The sequence below is a fragment of the Mustelus asterias genome, chromosome 2, assembly GCF_964213995.1.
Source record: "Mustelus asterias chromosome 2, sMusAst1.hap1.1, whole genome shotgun sequence".
Lineage (NCBI taxonomy): Eukaryota > Metazoa > Chordata > Chondrichthyes > Carcharhiniformes > Triakidae > Mustelus > Mustelus asterias.
Genome location: NC_135802.1, coordinates 8,763,511 through 8,781,905, shown reverse-complemented (window position 1 = coordinate 8,781,905; position 18,395 = coordinate 8,763,511). Strand labels below are relative to the sequence as shown.

The 18,395-nt window shown below is 48.1% G+C and overlaps 1 protein-coding gene across 2 annotated transcripts in view; it reads right to left on the bottom strand.

Moving 5' to 3' along the window:
• Window positions 1–18,395, bottom strand: part of LOC144505265 (rho GTPase-activating protein 39-like) — a 228,372-nt gene that overhangs the window by 29,426 nt on the left and 180,551 nt on the right. The window contains exons 2-4 of one of the 2 annotated variants that reach the window (XR_013499799.1): window positions 11,735–11,811; window positions 7,606–7,653; window positions 5,860–5,938 (exon numbers count right to left, since the gene is read on the bottom strand). Coding sequence is in view for 1 of the 2 variants with exons in the window: in XM_078231318.1 (XP_078087444.1) it covers window positions 7,606–7,653 (48 nt within the window). In the remaining variant the exon portion in view is untranslated. Of the gene's footprint in view, window positions 1–5,859; window positions 5,939–7,605; window positions 7,654–11,734; window positions 11,812–18,395 lie in introns of those variants that run through there. The other variant, XM_078231318.1, reaches the window with a different exon arrangement.

The window sequence follows — 18,395 nt, the reverse complement described above, 5'->3', positions numbered from 1 at the left end:
GCAGTGACTCAGGTCTCACAGGGGAAAGGGGCCGCAGTGGCTCGGGTCTCACAGGGGAAAGGGGCCGCAGTGGCTCAGGTCTCACAGGGGAAAGGGGCCGCAGTGACTCAGGTCTCACAGGGGAAAGGGGCCGCAGTGACTCAGGTCTCACAGGGGAAAGGGGCCGCAGTGACTCAGGTCTCACAGGGGAAAGGAACCGCAGTGACTCAGGTCTCACAGGGGAAAGGAACCGCAGTGACTCAGGTCTCACAGGGGAAAGGGGCCGCAGTGACTCAGGTCTCACAGGGGAAAGGGGCCGCAGTGACTCAGGTCTCACAGGGGAAAGGGGCTGCAGTGACTCAGGTCTCACAGGGGAAAGGGGCCGCAGTGACTCAGGTCTCACAGGGGAAAGGAACCGCAGTGACTCAGGTCTCACAGGGGAAAGGGGCCGCAGTGACTCAGGTCTCACAGAGGAAAGGGGTTTTAGTGACTCATGTCTCCCAAGGGAACGGCGCTGCAGTGGCTCAGGTTTCTCCGCACAGGGGAAAGGGGCCGCAGTGACTCAGGTCTCACAGGGGAAAGGGGTTGCAGTAGCTCAGGTCTCACAGGGGAAAGGGGTTGCAGTGGCTCGGGTCTCACAGGGGAAAGGGGTTGCAGTGGCTCAGGTCTCACAGGGGAAAGGGGTTGCAGTGGCTCGGGTCTCACAGGGGAAAGGGGTTGCAGTGGCTCAGGTCTCACAGGGGAAAGGGGTTGCAGTGGCTCGGGTCTCACAGGGGAAAGGGGTTGCAGTGACTCAGGTCTCACAGGGAAAAGGGGCCGCAGTGACTCATGTCTCACAGGGGAAAGGGGCTGCAGTGACTCAGGTCTCACAGGGGAAAGGGGTTGCAGTGACTCAGGTCTCACAGGGAAAAGGGGCCGCAGTGACTCATGTCTCACAGGGGAAAGGGGCTGCAGTGACTCAGGTCTCACAGGGGAAAGGGGTTGCAGTGACTCAGGTCTCACAGGGAAAAGGGGCTGCAGTGACTCAGGTCTCACAGGGGAAAGGGGCTGCAGTGACTCAGGTCTCACAGGGGAAAGGGGCCGCAGTGGCTCAGGTCTCACAGGGGAAAGGGGTTGCAGTGGCTCAGGTCTCACAGGGGAAAGGGGCTGCAGTGACTCAGGTCTCACAGGGGAAAGGGGCCGCAGTGGCTCAGGTCTCACAGGGGAAAGGGGTTGCAGTGGCTCGGGTCTCACAGGGGAAAGGGGTTGCAGTGGCTCAGGTCTCACAGGGGAAAGGGGTTGCAGTGGCTCGGGTCTCACAGGGGAAAGGGGTTGCAGTGGCTCGGGTCTCACAGGGGAAAGGGGTTGCAGTGGCTCGGGTCTCACAGGGGAAAGGGGTTGCAGTGGCTCGGGTCTCACAGGGGAAAGGGGTGGCAGTGACTCAGGTTTCTCTGCACAGGGGAACGGGGCCGCAGTGACTCAGGTCTCACAGAGGAAAGGGGTTGTAGTGACTCATGTCTCCCAAGGGAACGGCGCTGCAGTGGCTCAGGTTTCTCTGCACAGGGGAAAGGGGCCGCAGTGACTCAGGTCTCACAGGGGAAAGGGGTTGCAGTAGCTCAGGTCTCACAGGGGAAAGGGGCCACAGTGGCTCGGGTCTCACAGGGGAAAGGGGCCGCAGTGGCTCAGGTCTCACAGGGGAAAGGGGCCGCAATGATTCAGGTCTCTGTACAGGGCATTGGTGAGGCCGCAGATGAAGGGGCGGTGCTCCGCACGCTTGTGGCTTGCGCTACCAAATAAACCTGTCGGACTTTAATCTGGTGTTGTGAGACTCCTTACTGTGCCCAGTACAACGCCGGCATCTCCACATCATGACTCAGGTCTCACAGGGGAAAGGGGCCGCAGTGGGCAGCACGGTAGCACAGTGGTTAGCACTGCTGCTTCACAGCTCCAGGGACCTGGGTTGGATTCCCGGCTTGGGTCACTGTCTGTGTGAAGTCTGCATGTTCTCCTCGTGTCTGCGTGGGTTTCCTCCGGGTGCTCCGGTTCCCTCCCACAGTCCAAAGATGTGTGGGTTAGGTTGATTGGCCATGCTAAAAATTGCCCCTTAGAGTCCTGAGATGCGTAGGTTAGAGGGATTAGCGGGTAAATATGTAGGGATATGGGGGTAGGGCCTGGGTGGGATTGTGGTCGGTGCAGACTCGATGGGCCGAATGGCCTATTTCTGCACTGTAGGGTTTCTATGAGATTCTATGAGACTCAGGTCTCACAGGGGAGAGGGGCTGCAGTGACTCAGGTCTCTCTGCACAAGGGAAAGGGGCTGTGGTGACTCAGCCTCATAGGGGAAAGGGGCCGCAGTGACTCAGGTTTCACAGGGGAAAGGGGCCGCAGTGACTCAGGTCTCACATGGGAAAGAGGCTTCAGTGGCTCAGGCCTCACAGGGGAAAGGGGCCGCAATGATTCAGGTCTCTGTACGGGGCATTGGTGAGGCCGCAGCTGGAATATTGTGTGCAGTATTGGTCCCCTTATTTGCGGAAGGATATATTGGCCTTGGAGGGAGTGCAGAGAAGGTTCACCAGGTTGATACCAGAGATGAGGGGTGTTGATTATGAGGAGAGACTGAGCAGATTGGGTTTGTATTCGTTGGAATTTAGAAGGCTGAGGGGGGATCTTATAGAGACCTATAAGATAATGAAGGGGCTGGATAGGGTAGAGATGGAGAGATTCTTTCCACTTAGAAAGGAAACTAGAACTAGAGGGCACAGCCTCAAAATAAAGGGGGGTCAGTTTAGGACAGAGTTGAGGAGGAACTTCTTCTCTCAGTGGGTGGTGAATCTCTGGAATTCTCTGCCCACTGAAGTGGTGGAGGCTTCCTCGTTGAATGTGTTTAAATCACGGATAGATGGATTCCTGATCGGTAAGGAAATTAGGGGATATGGGGATCAGGCGGTTAAGTGGAACTGATTCACTTCAGATCAGCCATGATCTTATTGAATGGCGGGGCAGGCTCGAGGGGCTAGATGGCCTACTCCTGCTCCTATTTCTTATGTTCTCACAGGGGAAAGGAGCCGCAGTGGGGCTCGTATCTCACAGGGGAAAGGGACTGCAGTGACTCAGGTCTCACAGGGGAAAGGGGCCGCAGTGGCTCAGGTCTCACAGGGGAAAGGAGCCGCAGTGGCTCAGGTCTCACAGGGGAAAGGGGCCGCAGTGGCTCAGGTCTCACAGGGGAAAGGAGCCGCAGTGGGGCTCGTATCTCACAGGGGAAAGGGACTGCAGTGACTCAGGTCTCACAGGGGAAAGGGGCCGCAGTGGCTCAGGTCTCACAGGGGAAAGGGGCCGCAGTGGCTCAGGTCTCACAGGGGAAAGGGGCCGCAGTGGCTCAGGTCTCACAGGGGAAAGGGGCCGCAGTGGCTCAGGTCTCACAGGGGAAAGGGGCCGCAGTGGCTCAGGTCTCACAGGGGAAAGGGGCCGCAGTGGCTCAGGTCTCACAGGGGAAAGGGGCCGCAGTGGCTCAGGTCTCACAGGGGAAAGGGGCCGCAGTGGCTCAGGTCTCACAGGGGAAAGGGGCCGCAGTGGCTCAGGTCTCACAGGGGAAAGGGGCAGCAGTGGTGGTTCAGGTCTCTCTTTGCACGGAGGACAAACATTAAAATCAGGAGGATGAGTCACCCTCACTGGCTCTGACCCACAGCTCTGTCGTCTCAGGGGATTATAAGAAAATGGCACAGAGATAATCTGATACACAAAGGAGGAAAAACATATTTTCTTTAAGAAACAGCAAGGTCCTCCTGCTTCATCGCAATTAAATGCTTAGCTTCAGATCAATAACAATGCTAATTCATCCATAATCAATCTTTCCTCTCAGTCAGATGGAACATCAGCTAAGATTAAACAGCTACATCTTGACAATACATGGTTGACAACTTATCTTTACACAAAGAAGTAAACATAGGCAGTAACAGCAGGAATTTGAAACAAGAGCTTTACCAATCACAGGTGTGTGTAAGGCGGCGGTCTCCGTTAATGATCCGGTTAAGGTGTGCTGTACAGGACAGGAAAGAAGGTTCCGAGTTTTTCAACTGGGTCAGCAATAAAATGCTGCAATTTTCCCTGGTGCCCAGATTAGAGGGGAGACTATTAACTATTAACCGGGGTTCGTATTCACTTCATAATCCAGTGACAAATGTGCAGTGGAATTGTGAGGATGACGAGAGCAGAGTTTGCCTTCGACTATCAAACTAGCCCCTATCCAGTCCAATGCTCAGTGTCTGAATAGTGGCCACAGCTGAGGTCCCAGAAGGCATGTGTGGAGGAAAAAGTGGAATCGACGGGCTGGATTTTCCCAGTTGGATCGTAACCCCGATTCTGGGCTGGGAACCCAGAAGCGATTGTGGTGGCACATTCCTCACAATCATCCTGAAGGCAACCAATTAAGCAATCACCTCTGAGCGCCCAGTGAAGTGGGAGGTACAATAGGAGAGCTCCATTGGATGATGCTGCAATAGGCAGGAGGCACTGGATAGATTCAACACCAAGATAAACAGATTTTGGACCTATAGGGGAGTTGGAGACTATGGGGAAAAGGCAGGAATGTGGGGCTGGAGTCAATATTTGATCAGCCATGACCATACTGAACGTTGGATCAGGCTTGAAGGACCTACTCCTGTTCTTGTATCATTTGTTCTCATGTTGAGACAGTGAGGGCAGCTCAAAACGGAGGCACTCTCTGCAGGATTGTTTAAAGTTCAGAATCCTTCCTGGTCACAGCTGTCAGGTCAGCAGTGTGGAGTGGGAACAATTTAGATTCCTAGGAATAAGGTTAGGCCATTCAGGCTCGTGTGCCTGTTCCAATTGGACAATGACTGATCTGTACTTCAACTCCATTCAGGTTAGCTCCCTCGACACCCAATAAAAGTCTATCAATGCAGGAACATATCTGTAACAGTCGCATTGAGAATTTCCTTAACTTCCATTGGCATGCCAGTCACTTAACTCGTGAATAAATCAATCTTGCCAGGAATGCCTAAAGATTAGGACAGCAACCCGAGGCTAGACTGAACGGATGTGGCAGCGATTTAAAATTGACAATATGATGCTCGGCTGCATTGGGCTGGAAAATATCGAGGCAGCTAACAAACCTATGGCTTTAGCAGGAGTGCTTGATGTCTTGGGTGGGATCTGAAGGGAACTCGTTCGGTAATGAAGCTGCAGGAACTCAGATCAGATACTTCAGCAAACATAAAAGCAAATTACTGCGGATGCTGGAATCTGAAACCAAAAGAGAAAACACTGGAAAATCTCAGCGGGTCTGGCAGCATCTGTAAGGAGAGAAAAGAGCTGACGTTTCGAGTCCAGATGACCCTCTGTCAAAGCTCTTTCTCTCCTTACAGATGCTGCCAGACCTGCTGAGATTTTCCAGTACTTCAGCGAACATACATTTCTCTTTTTCCCCACAAATTGATGGTGAATTTTTATTAGTGGTGGGTGGGGTGGGCAAACAACTAAACTCAAAAGCAATTCACAACAGAATATTTAATAAAAGTGGATTGAATATCATGAAATTTGCTGGCGGTGGAGGGAATAACAGGTTATGTTGCATTTCAAATCATACAGTCTATATATTTTTAATATCAATTGATGGGAAAGAGGCTGGTAATTTGAAATTCTATTACTGCCTGTTGCGAGCCGTCCAGCTGCCTGACTCCCAGCTGATTTGTTTTTGCTTGGTTGAAGACGATACACAGGGCTGTCTGGTATGCAAAAATGTCACTTCAAAGGCATTCTTCTTCTGCAGTTATGGCAAAGCAAGTGGAAACTACTCACAGACCACTCGCTTTGCTTTAAATTGATGGATTCCAGGACAAGAGTTCAAGTCACATGTTTCAATGGGCTTCGGTCTCGTATTTAGTCGTAATTCAGGAATGATTGAATGAACTTCGCTCAATGAAGGAAGACACCTGTCAGCTCCCTGTATCCTGGCTTTGAACTTCAGGAAAGGTACAAAGGATAGATCACAAGATGATTAGTTACAGATGAGGTAGCCTATTCGGCCCCTCTCAGCTCATCCATTCAGGAATACGCTAATGCTCACCCCACTGCAGCATCTAATTAGTTCTTAGAACAATTCCAGGGTTTCTCCCTCCACTGAGAACTATTCAAGGTCACACATTGTGGGCAATACTTACTGATTTAGTCCTCAATTTGCTTTTTATTAGTCTAAACCCATCTTGCTCTCAATTTAACACAAGACAAATTTTTATATAATTTCCAATTCCACCAACCTCTGCAATCACGTATGAGGCAACATGCTGCTACTCTTCCTCAACTGGTTCCCCAGCTGGGTTTGGATACAAGAACAAGCCTTTCTGGTTAGACAATGCCTCACGTCTGAGTTGCACATCAGAGATTGGTCGAGGTTTGTATTAACAAGAGAATTGCTAGTGTCACACCCATTACTTTTGTACCCAAGGAGGTGTCGTTGCACATTCTTAACCAGATGAATCATGCAGCATTGATTTCTTGCTATTGTCTGATTCTGCTTCTTGATAAACCCAATGCTTAGCTTATATCCCAACGAATGCAGTCTCACAATGTTTATCATTTCACCACCTGAACCGCAGGAGAATACAAGGGGACTTGTCAATTCAGTGAGTTAATTACAGTATGAAAGGCTCTTGTTGACCCCTGGTGTTGCACCCAGGAGCATTGGGCCTGCTTTGTCATTCAATTAGATCATATCCATCTGCGCATCAACCCAATTTACCCACCTTTCCTCCGTATTACCTGATATTTTTACTCAAGGCTGGGTTCACCTGGTACTCAACAATGAGCAGACATAGGTAGCTGTTGTTGTGACAGTAGGATTGAAAATCGAACCTGACTCCAGCCTCTGGGCACTGGAGCAGAAGGCAGCATTCCAATCAAGGTCAGCTATCACACAGGTAACACAGGACTATCTGTACAGTTCACCATCACACTTAGCAATTCAACAACCTGCTAATCAAAAGAGGGCAGCACAGTGGCACAATGGGTGGCACTACTGCCTCACAGGGACCCGGATTCAATTCCAGTCTTAGGTGACTGTGTGCAGTTTGCACATTCTCCCCGTGTCTGCATTTGGGTTTCCCCTGGGTGCTCCAGTTTCCTCCCACGATCCAAAGATGTGCAGGTTAGGTTGATTGGCCATGCTAAATTGACCCTTAGTTAGAATCATAGAAATCATAGAAACCCTACAGTGCAGAAGGAGGCCATTCGGCCCATCGAGTCTGCACCGACCACAATCCCACCCAGGCCCTATTCCCCTATCCCCACATATTTTACCCACTAATCCCTCTAACCTACGCATCCCAGGACTCTAAGGGGCAATTTTTAACCTGGCCAATCAACCTAACCCGCACATCTTTGGACGGGGTTACGCCTGAGTAGGAGTAAGCCTGAGTAATAGTCGGTGTAGATTCGATGGGCCGAATGGTCTCCTTCTGTACTGTAGGGATTCCATGATTCTATGAGAGGTAATTCCAAGTGGTGTGAGTTGAATTGAACTATAATATACAGTTGATTCTTCCTATATATTAGAGCTGCAAATCGAGTCGTGGAATTTTAAGGGCACCACAAACTACAATTTCTATAGAAATACCAGGAATTTTCTCTTACCATGTCGTAGCATTTTCTGTTTCAGTTTCAAGTTGCATGTCGTAGGACCTGAAAGAGGAGGATTCATAAATAAGCTCACTTACTGTTTTTCGCAACTATTACAATTAATCCTTTCATCAGAGTGCAATGACTACTTTGATTTTTTTAAATTTGAATAAATCCAAGTAATATACCAAATATGGCCATGCTGTACATGGAACTCCTTCCCCAACACCACAGTGGGGGCACCATCACCCATTCAAAAAAGCCCTCACCATAACTGCAAGGATGGGCAATAAAGTCAGCTTTGCCAACATCATCCTCAACACAGGAACTAGTTTGATTTTATAAAGTTATTTCTGTTCATTACCTGAAGGTGAATGCATTAAGATTTGGTGCTGATTCATCAGAACTAGAGCTCCTGTTCCCAAGTGGGTTAATGTTGCTGAGAGGAGATGAAGAGCTGTTACTTCAATGCAGTAGTGGGAGGGGAAAGGAGAAACAAAAAAAAAGACTTGCCTTTCCTGACCACTGGATATCTCAAAGGATGTTCCAGTCAATGAAATACTTTAAGTGTAGTCACTGTTTCAATGTAATAAATGCAGCAGCCAATTTGTACACAGCAAGCTGCCACACACAGCAACGTGATAATGGCCAGATAATCTCTTCTTTTTGTCACATGGATTGATTTGATTTATTATCGTCACATGTATTAGTATAGAGTGAAAAGTATTGTTTCTTGCGCACTACACAGACTGAGCATACCGTTCATAGAGAAGGAAAGGAGAGGACGCAGAATGTAGTGTTACAGTCATAGCTAGGGTGTAGAGAAAGATCAACTTAATGCGAGGTAGGTCCATTCAAAAGTCTGACAGCAGCAGGGAAGAAGCTGTTCTTGAGTCGGTTGGTACGTGACCTCAGACTTTTGTATCTTTTTACCGACGGAAGAAGGTGGAAGAGAGAATGTCCGGGGTGCGTGGGGTCCTTAATTATGCTGGCTGCTTTGCCGAGGCATCGAGAAGTGTAGACAGAGTCAATGGTTGGGAGGCTGGTTTGCGTGATGGACTGGGCTTCATTCACAATCCTTTGTAATTTCCTGCAGTCTTGGACAGAGCAGGAGCCATACCAAGCTGTGACACAATCAGAAAGAATGCCTTCTATGGTGCATCTGTAGAAGTTAGTGAGAGTTGTAGTGGACATGCCAAATTTCCTTAGCCTCCTGAGAAAATAGAGGCGTTGGTGGCCTTTCTTAACTATAGCATCCACACGGAGGGACCAGGACAGGTTGTTGGTGATCTGGACACCTAAAAATCTGAAGGATTGAGAGATAAATATTGGCCAGGGCCCTGCGAGAACCTCCCTGTTCTTTTGCCAAACAGTGTCATAGGATCTCACACACCCAAGGAGGCAATGGGAATCGCGGTTTATCATTCCATCTGAAAGACAACACCTCAGCACTGCCTCAATACTGCAGTACCAGCATGGATTTTGGTTTCAAGCCCTGGAGTAGCGCTGCAAACCAGACTGTTTGCAGTCTCCAGGCAAGCGTTCCCTCAACTAGTCCACAGCTGACAAAGGACAAAATAAAACCGGATAGGTGACACACAACACATTAAACAGCAAAGACCGGAGGGGATTTTCTCATTGCGCAAAGCCGAAACATAAGATGTAGCAGACTAGTGCAGATTACAAGGCGGCAATCTAGAAGAGGAGATAGAATAGCATCAACTTACTGGACACCTGAACCTCAAGGCTGACTAACTGGTTGGAAAAGACTTGCATTTATTCAGCACCTCTCATGACCGTAGAACATCTCGAAGCATTTTGCAGCCAATGAAATACTTGAGAAGTTTAATCACCTTTGTAATTTGGACACAGCCAAAGTGCAGAGAAAGATTCCCACAACTGCGATGAGATTGATGTACTGATAATCTGTTTTTAGGTGTTAATCCAAGGATTACAACAGACAGAGCATTGGGATTTTCACATAATAATGTCTCGAGTCCTTTTGTGTCCACCCGAGGGGGCAAACATCCAAACTGACAAACCTCTGACAAATCAGACTTGAGTCTCTCCTCATATGTCAGACCTGCCACCCCAGGAATTAGTCTGGGAAACCTTCGCTCCTCTCCCTCTATAGCAAGGACTCTTTCCTCCGATAAGTACACCAAAACAGCACACAATACTCGAGTGTGGCCTCACCAACACCCTATACAATTGCAGTAACATCCCTATTTCTATACTCAAATCCTCTCGCTATGAAGGCCAACATATCATTTGCCTTCTTTACTGCATGCTGTACCTCCGCACTTACTTTCAGCGACTGATGCACAAGGACACCAAAGTCTCGCTGAGTATCCACCTCTCCCAATTTACACCCATTCGAATAATAATCTGCCTTCCTATCTTCGGTATCGATTTGGTAATATTCCTGACAATTCAGGACTCCCTCAACACTAGGCATGTTTGAATGGAATTTTAGATCGCTGGTGCGGGGTTTGTAACAATCTTGCATTACATAATTACTTTCTTTGAAAAAACTTCTGCTGGATAATATTGTGATAGACAATCAAACTCAGTCAGATGAAGATTATTACCTCTTGAAAAACTCAGGACAGGATGGATGATATTGAGAAAGAGAGCCTCGTTCAATAAGAATAGCCATCAGGAATAATGTTAAATGCAGGAATTTCAAATTAGTGCCAACTAATTACAACGTATGCAAGGAGAGTAAAACCTCATTTAACATTGTCCCATTTAATGTTTAACATCAGAAGGTGATGGGGCCTGTAATCTCGCTGAATGTCGCAACATTCCTTTTAACACCATTTCCCACATGACCCAATTGGCGCCATTTGCAGATGTTACAAAGTTGGGTGGGAGGGTGAACTGTGAGGAGGATGCAGAGATGCTTCAGTGCGATTTGAACAGGCTGAGTGTGTGGGCCTGTGCATGGCAGATACAGTATAATGAGGATAAATGTGAGGTTATTAAGGATATGCACACTGCGAGTGTTCCCTGTGCTTTGGGAGAGGGTGATTGGGAATGTGTGCACACTGCGAGTGTTCCCTGTGCTTTGGGAGAGGACAGTGGACACTGCGAGTGTTCCCTGTGCTTTGGGAGAGGGTGATTGGGAATGTGTGCACACTGCGAGTGTTCCCTGTGCTTTGGGAGAGGACAGTGGACACTGCGAGTGTTCCCTGTGCTTTGGGAGAGGGTGATTGGGAATGTGTGCACACTGCGAGTGTTCCCTGTGCTTTGGGAGAGGACAGTGGACACTGCGAGTGTTCCCTGTGCTTTGGGAGAGGGTGATTGGGAATGTGTGCACACTGCGAGTGTTCCCTGTGCTTTGGGAGAGGACAGTGTGCACATGTGAGTGTTCCCCATGCTTTGGGAGAGGACAGTATGCACACTACAAGTGCTCCCCATGCTTTGGGAGGGAACAGTGGACACTGCGAGTGTTCCCCGTGCTTTGGGAGAGGACAGTGTGCACACTGCGAGTGTTCCCCGTGCTTTGGGAGAGGACAGTGTGGACACTGCGAGTGTTCCTCGTGCTTTGGGAGAGGACAGTGTGCACACTGCAAGTGTTCCCCGTGCTTTGGGAGAGGACAGTGTGGACACTGCGAGTGTTCCCCGTGCTTTGGGAGAGGACAGTGGACACTGCGAGTGTTCCCTGTGCTTTGGGAGAGGACAGTGGACACTGCGAGTGTTCCCTGTGCTTTGGGTGAGGACAGTGGACACTGCGAGTGTTCCCTGTGCTTTGGGTGAGGACAGTGGACACTGCGAGTGTTCCCTGTGCTTTGGGTGAGGACAGTGGACACTGCGAGTGTTCCCTGGGCTTTGGGAGAAGACAGTTTGCACACAGTGTTCCCCATGCTTTGGGGGAGGGTGACCGGGAACCTGCCATAGCTCCCACTCCTGACTGCTGTTCAGCGATTCATTCCCACCCGGCTGAGAAGTGCACCCGGAATGGCGAAAGAAAATGCTGAATATAGTCAGCGAGAAGCAGAGTTAACATTTCAGGGATGTGACCTTCCATCAGAACATGGACTCTAAGCGAGAGTAAGGTCAGGTTTGGTAGCATTGCCGCTCTGGGGGAATTGCTTGCCAACACTCACTATATGTTCACACAGGAAGAACGTTGAGGTACCTTAAGCGAGGTTCCAGAGGGCGGCCAGTAACTGTAAAATCGGACCCCAGCAGAAGTCGATGCCCTCTGAAGCAACCCTGAGGGGAGAAAATTAGCAAATAAAATACATTTTAAAGGAAGGACTCTCGCTGTAAGTAGAGAGAAGATAAGCTTCCCCTCCTGCATTGAAGTCACAGTGCATCCAACATAACTGGATTAAACAACTGTGGAATAGATATATGTGCCAATATATGTGCCAATCACAGTACGATTAGAACTAAAAACATAACTTAAGAAATAGGATGGGGTTGAGATGCCGGCGTTGGACTGGGATGGACACAGTAAGAAGTTGATTGGAACCTTTGTAGGTCAAATAGTTTGGATGGGGCAGTTTTTGTGCAGTGTGTGCGGGAGGGTTTCCTGACACAATATGTGGATGGGCCGACTAGAGGTGAGGCCACATTGGATTTGGTACTGGGAAATGAACCGGGCCAAGTGTTAGATTTGGTTGTGGGAGAGCAATTTGGAGATAGTGACCACAATTCGGTGTCTTTTGTTATTGCAATGGAGAGGGATGGGGCCGTACGGCAGGACAAGGTAACAATTGGGGGGGAGGTAATTATGATGCGATTAGGCAAGAATTAGGGGGCATAAGTTGGGAACAGAAACTGTCAGAGAAAGGAACTAATGAAAAGTGGAACTTTTTCAAGGAACAAATACTGGATGTCCTTGATAGGTATGTTCCTGTCAGGCAGGGAGGAAATGGCCGAGTGAGGGAACCATGGTTCACAAAAGAGGTGGAATGTCTTGTGAAAAGGAAGAGGGAAGCTTACGTAGGGATGAGGAAACAAGGTTCAGATGGCTCGATTGAGGGTTACAAGTTATCAAGGAATGAGCTGAAAAAGGGGCTTAGGAGAGCTAAGAGGGGACATGAGAAGTCCTTGGCGGGTCGGATCAAGGAAAACCCCAAGGCTTTTTACTCTTATGTGAGGAATAAAAGAATGACCAGGGTGAGGTTAGGGCCGGTCAAGGACAGTAGTGGGAACTTGTGTATGGAGTCAGTAGAGATAGGCGAGGTGATGAATGAATACTTTTCTTCAGTGTTCACCAAGGAGAGGGGCCATGTTTTTGAGGAAGAGAAGGTGTTACAGGCTAATAGGCTGGAGGAAATAGATGTTCGGAGGGAGGATGTCTTGGCAGTTTTGAATAAACTGAAGGTCGATAAGGCCCCTGGGCCTGATGAAATGTATCCTAGGATTCTGTGGGAGGCAAGGGATGAGATTGCAGAGCCTTTGGCGTTGATCTTTGGGTCCTCGCTGTCCACGGGGATGGTGCCAGAGGACTGGAGAATGGCGAATGTTGTTCCTCTGTTTAAGAAAGGGAATAGAAATGACCCTGGTAATTATAGGCCGGTTAGTCTTACTTCGGTGGTTGGTAAATTGATGGAAAGGGTCCTTAGGGATGGGATTTACGACCATTTAGAAAGATGCGGATTAATCCGAGATAGTCAGCACGGATTCGTGAAGGGCAAGTCGTGCCTCACAAATTTGATAGAATTTTTTGAGGAGGTAACTAAGTGTGTTGATGAAGGTAGGGCAGATGATGTCATATACATGGATTTTAGTCAGGCGTTTGATAAGGTCCCCCATGGTCGGCTTATGATGAAAGTGAGGAGGTGTGGGATAGAGGGAAAGTTGGCCGATTGGATAGGTAACTGGCTGTCTGACCGAAGACAGAGGGTGGTGGTGGATGGAAAATTTTCGGATTGGAGGCAGGTTGCTAGCGGTGTGCCGCAGGGATCAGTGCTTGGTCCTCTGCTCTTTGTGATTTTTATTAATGACTTAGAGGAGGGGGCTGAAGGGTGGATCAGTAAATTTGCTGATGACACCAAGATTGGTGGAGTAGTGGATGAGGTGGAGGGCTGTTGTAGGCTGCAAAGAGACATAGATAGGATGCAAAGCTGGGCTGAAAAATGGCAAATGGAGTTTAACCCTGATAAATGTGAGGTGATTCATTTTGGTAGGACTAATTTAAATGTGGATTACAGGGTCAAAGGTAGGGTTCTGAAGACTGTGGAGGAACAGAGAGATCTTGGGGTCCATATCCACAGATCTCTGAAGGTTGCCAGTCAAGTGGATGGAGCTGTGAAGAAGGCCTATAGTGTGTTAGCTTTTATTAACAGGGGGTTGGAGTTTAAGAGCCGTGGGGTTATGCTGCAACTGTACAGGACCTTGGTGAGACCACATTTGGAATATTGTGTGCAGTTCTGGTCACCTCACTATAAGAAGGATGTGGAAGCGCTGGAAAGAGTGCAGAGGAGATTTACCAGGATGCTGCCTGGTTTGGAGGGTAGGTCATATGAGGAAAGGTTGAGGGAGCTAGGGCTGTTCTCTCTGGAGCGGAGGAGGCTGAGGGGAGACTTAATAGAGGTGTATAAAATGATGAAGGGGATAGATAGAGTGAACGTTCAAAGACTATTTCCTCGGGTGGATGGAGCTATTACAAGGGGGCATAACTATAGGGTTCGTGGTGGGAGATACAGGACGGATATCAGAGGTAGGTTCTTTACGCAGAGAGTGGTTGGGGTGTGGAATGGACTGCCTGCAGTGATAGTGGAGTCAGACACTTTAGAAACATTTAAGCGGTTATTGGATAGGCACATGGAGCACACCAGGATGATAGGGAGTGGGATAGCTTGATCTTGGTTTCAGATAAAGCTCGGCACAACATCGTGGGCCGAAGGGCCTGTTCTGTGCTGTACTGTTCTATGTTCTATGTAAGTCTCATAACAGTGCACCGAAAGCTCGTGATTTCAAATAAACCTTTTGGACTTTAACCTGGCGCTGTGAGACTTCTTACTATAAGAAATAAGAGACAGAGTAAGCTCGCTGACCCTTCTCTGCCATGCATTATGATCATGCTGATGCTCATTCACTTCCCACACTATTCATAGAATCTTCACACAGTGCCGGAGGCCACCATTTGGCCCATCCAGTATACACTGACTCTCTGAAAGAGCACTCAACCTAGTACTATTCCCCTGCCTTAGCTCCGTAACCTTGCACATTCTCTCTCTTCAGATAGCAATCCAATTCCCTTTTGAATACCTCGACTGAACCTGCCTCCACCCCCTCTCAGGAAGTTGGTTCCAAACCCACGACCGCTGCCATCTAGAAGGACAAGGGCATCAGATACTTGAGAACACCACCACGTGGAGGTTCCCCTCCAAGCCACTCACCATCCTGACTTGGAAATACATCGCCGTTCCTTCGCAGTCGCTGGGTCAAAATCCTGGAACTCCCTTCCTAACAGCATTATAGGTGTAGCTACATTACATGGACTGCGGTGATTCAAGAAGGCAGCTCACCACCACCTTCTGAATGGGAACAAGTAATAGGCAAGATATGCTGACCTGGCCAGAAACACCCACATCCCATAAATTATTTCTTAAAAATGTTAACTTTGTGACTCCTGTACAATGATATCCGGGTCCCACTGAACACCAACGCTTCCCATTCGATTTGCTTTATTGTCACATGTATTAGTATACAGTGAAAAGTATTGTTTCTTGAACACTAAACAGACAAAGCATACCATTCATAGAGAAGGAAACAAGAGAGCGCAGAATGTAGTGTTTCAGTCATAGTCATTAGGGTGTAGAGAAAGATCAACTTAATGCGAGGTAGATCCATTCAAAAGTTTGATGACAGCAGGGAAGAAGCTGTTCTTGAGTCGGTTGGTACATGTCCTCTGACTTTTGTATCTTTTTCCCAACGGAAGAAGGTGGAAGAGAGCATGTCCAGGGTGCGTGGGTTCCCTAATTATGTTGGCTGCTTTTCCAAGGCAGCGGGAAGTGCAGACAGTGTTAATGGATGGGAGGCTGGTTTGAGTGATGGATTGGGCTTCATTCACGACCATTTGTAGTTTCTTGCGGTATTGGACAGAGCAGGAGCCATACCAAACTGTGATACAACCAGAAAGAATGCTTTCTATGGTGCATCTGTAAAGGCTGGTGAGAGTTGTAGCTGACATGCCAAATTTTCTTAGTCTTCTGAGAAAGTAGAGGCGTTGGTGAGCTTTCTTAACTATAGTGTCGACATAAGAACATAAGAAATAGAAGCAGGAGTAGGCCATCTAGCCCCTCGAGCCTGCCCCGCCATTCAATAAGATCATGGCTGATCTGAAGTGGATCAGTTCCACTTACCCGCCTGATCCCTATAACCCCTAATTCCCTTACCGATCAGGAATCCATCTATCCGTGATTTAAACATATTCAACGAGATAGCCTCCACCACTTCAGTGGGAAGAGAATTCCAGAGATTCACCATCCTCTGAGAGAAGAAGTTCCTCCTCAACTCTGTCCTAAACTGACCCCTCTTTATTTTGAGGCTGTGCCCTCTAGTTCTAGCTTCCTTTCTAAGTGGAAAGAATCTCTACACCTCTACCCTATCCAGCCCCTTCATTATCCTTTAGGTCTCTATAAGATACCCCCTCAGCCTTCTAAATTCCAATGAGTACAAACCCAATCTGCTCAGTCTCTCCTCATAATCAACACCCCTCATCTCCGGTATCAACCTGGTGAACCTTCTCTGCACACCCTCCAAGGCCAATATATCCTTCCGCAAATAAGGGGACCAATACTGCACACGGTATTCCAGCTGCGGCCTCACCAATGCCCTGGACAGATGCAGCAAGACATCTCTGCTTTTATATTCTATCCCCCTTGCGATATAGGCCAACATCCCATTTGCCTTCTAGATCACCTGTTGCACCTACAGACTGGGTTTTTGCATCTCATGCACAAGGACCCCCAGGTCCCTTTGCACAGTAGCATGTTGTAATTTTTTTCCATTTAGATAATAATCCAATTTGCTATTATTTCCTCCAAAGTGAATAACCTCGCATTTGTCAACATTATACTCCATCTGCCAGATCCTCGCCCACTCACTCAGCCTGTCCAAATCTCTCTGCAGACCTTCTACGCCCTCCACACGATTCACTTTTCCACTTATCTTTGTGTCGTCTGCAAACTTTGTTACCCTACACTCAGTCCCCTCCTCCAGATCGTCTATATAAATGGTAAATAGTTGAGGCCCGAGTACCGATCCCTGCCACACGCCACTAGTTACCATCCGCCAACCAGAAAAGCACCCATTTATTCCGACTCTGCTTCCTGTCGGATAGCCAATCCCCAATCCATGCTAACACCCTACCCCCAACTCCGTGTGACCCAATCTTCTTCAGCAACCTTTTGTGAGGCACCTTATCAAACGCCTTTTGGAAATCCAAAAACACCGCATCCACCGGTTCCCCTCCATCAACCGCACTAGTCACATCTTCATAAAAATCCAACAAGTTCGTCAAGCACGACTTTCCCCTCATGAATCCATGCTGCGTCTGCTTATTCGAACCATTCTTATCCAGATGGCCTGCTATTTCTTCTTTAATGATGGATTCCAGCATTTTCCCAACTACAGACGTTAAGCTAACCGGCCTGTAGTTACCCGCCTTTTATTTCCTTTTTTAAACAGCGGCGTAACATTAGCCGTTTTCCAATCCGCCGGCACTACCACAGAATTCAACGAATTTTGATAAATAACCACTAACGCATCCGCTATTACCTCTGACATTTCTTTCAGTACCCTGGGATGCATTCCATCCGAGCCCAGGGACTTGTCCACCTTCAGTCCCGTTAGCCTACCAAGCACTGCCTCCCTGGTAACATTAATTGTATTGAGTACCTCTCCTCCTACCAACCCTCTATCGTTAATATGGGGGATCAGGACAGGTTGGTGATCTGGACAGCTAAAAACATGAAGCTCTTGACCATTTCTACTTTGCCCCCATTGATGTAGACCGCAGCATGTTCTTCACTACACTTCCTGAAATCAATGACTATCTCCTTCGTTTTGTTGACATTGAGGGGGGGATTACTAGACGCACCAGTTCACCAGATTCTCCATCTCGTCATTGTTTGAGATCCGACCCACTATGGTGGTGTTGTCAGCAAACTTGAAAATCTAGTTGGAGGGAAATTTGGTCACACAGTCATAGGTGTACAATGAGTATAGTAAGGGACTGAGGAGCGTTGTGGAGCACCAGTGTTGATCACGGAGGAGCTGTTGTTGCCTATCCTTACTGATTATGGTCTGTGGGTTAGGAAGTTCACGATCCAGTTGCAGAGGGAGGAGCCGCGGCCCAGGCCACGGGGTTTGGAGACGAGTTTTGTAGGATTTTTAAAATATTTCACTTCTCTTATACTTTCTGCCAAACTGGATAACTCCACATTTCTCCAAGTTACATTTCATCTGCCACATTCTTACCCATTTAACCTGTCTGTATCCCTCTGCGGCCTCTTTTACACCTCCTCGCAGCTTACTTTCCCAACTAGCTTTGTATCATCAGCATATCTGGATATACTACACTTGATCCCCTCACCTAAATCATCAATATTTTTGTACTGCTTGTTGTGGTGCTCTGCCAGTTATAGCTTGCCAACGCAAAATGACTCATTTATTCCTGCTCTCTGTTTTTTTGTCTGTTAACCAATCCTCAATCCATAACTAAATTAACCCATATCCACGAGCTGTCATTTTGTGTAAAATCCTTAAGTGGCATTGTACTGAATGCCAGACGTTACTGGCATCCGCTGCTTCCCATCCTGCAAGTTTCAACCTCAAAA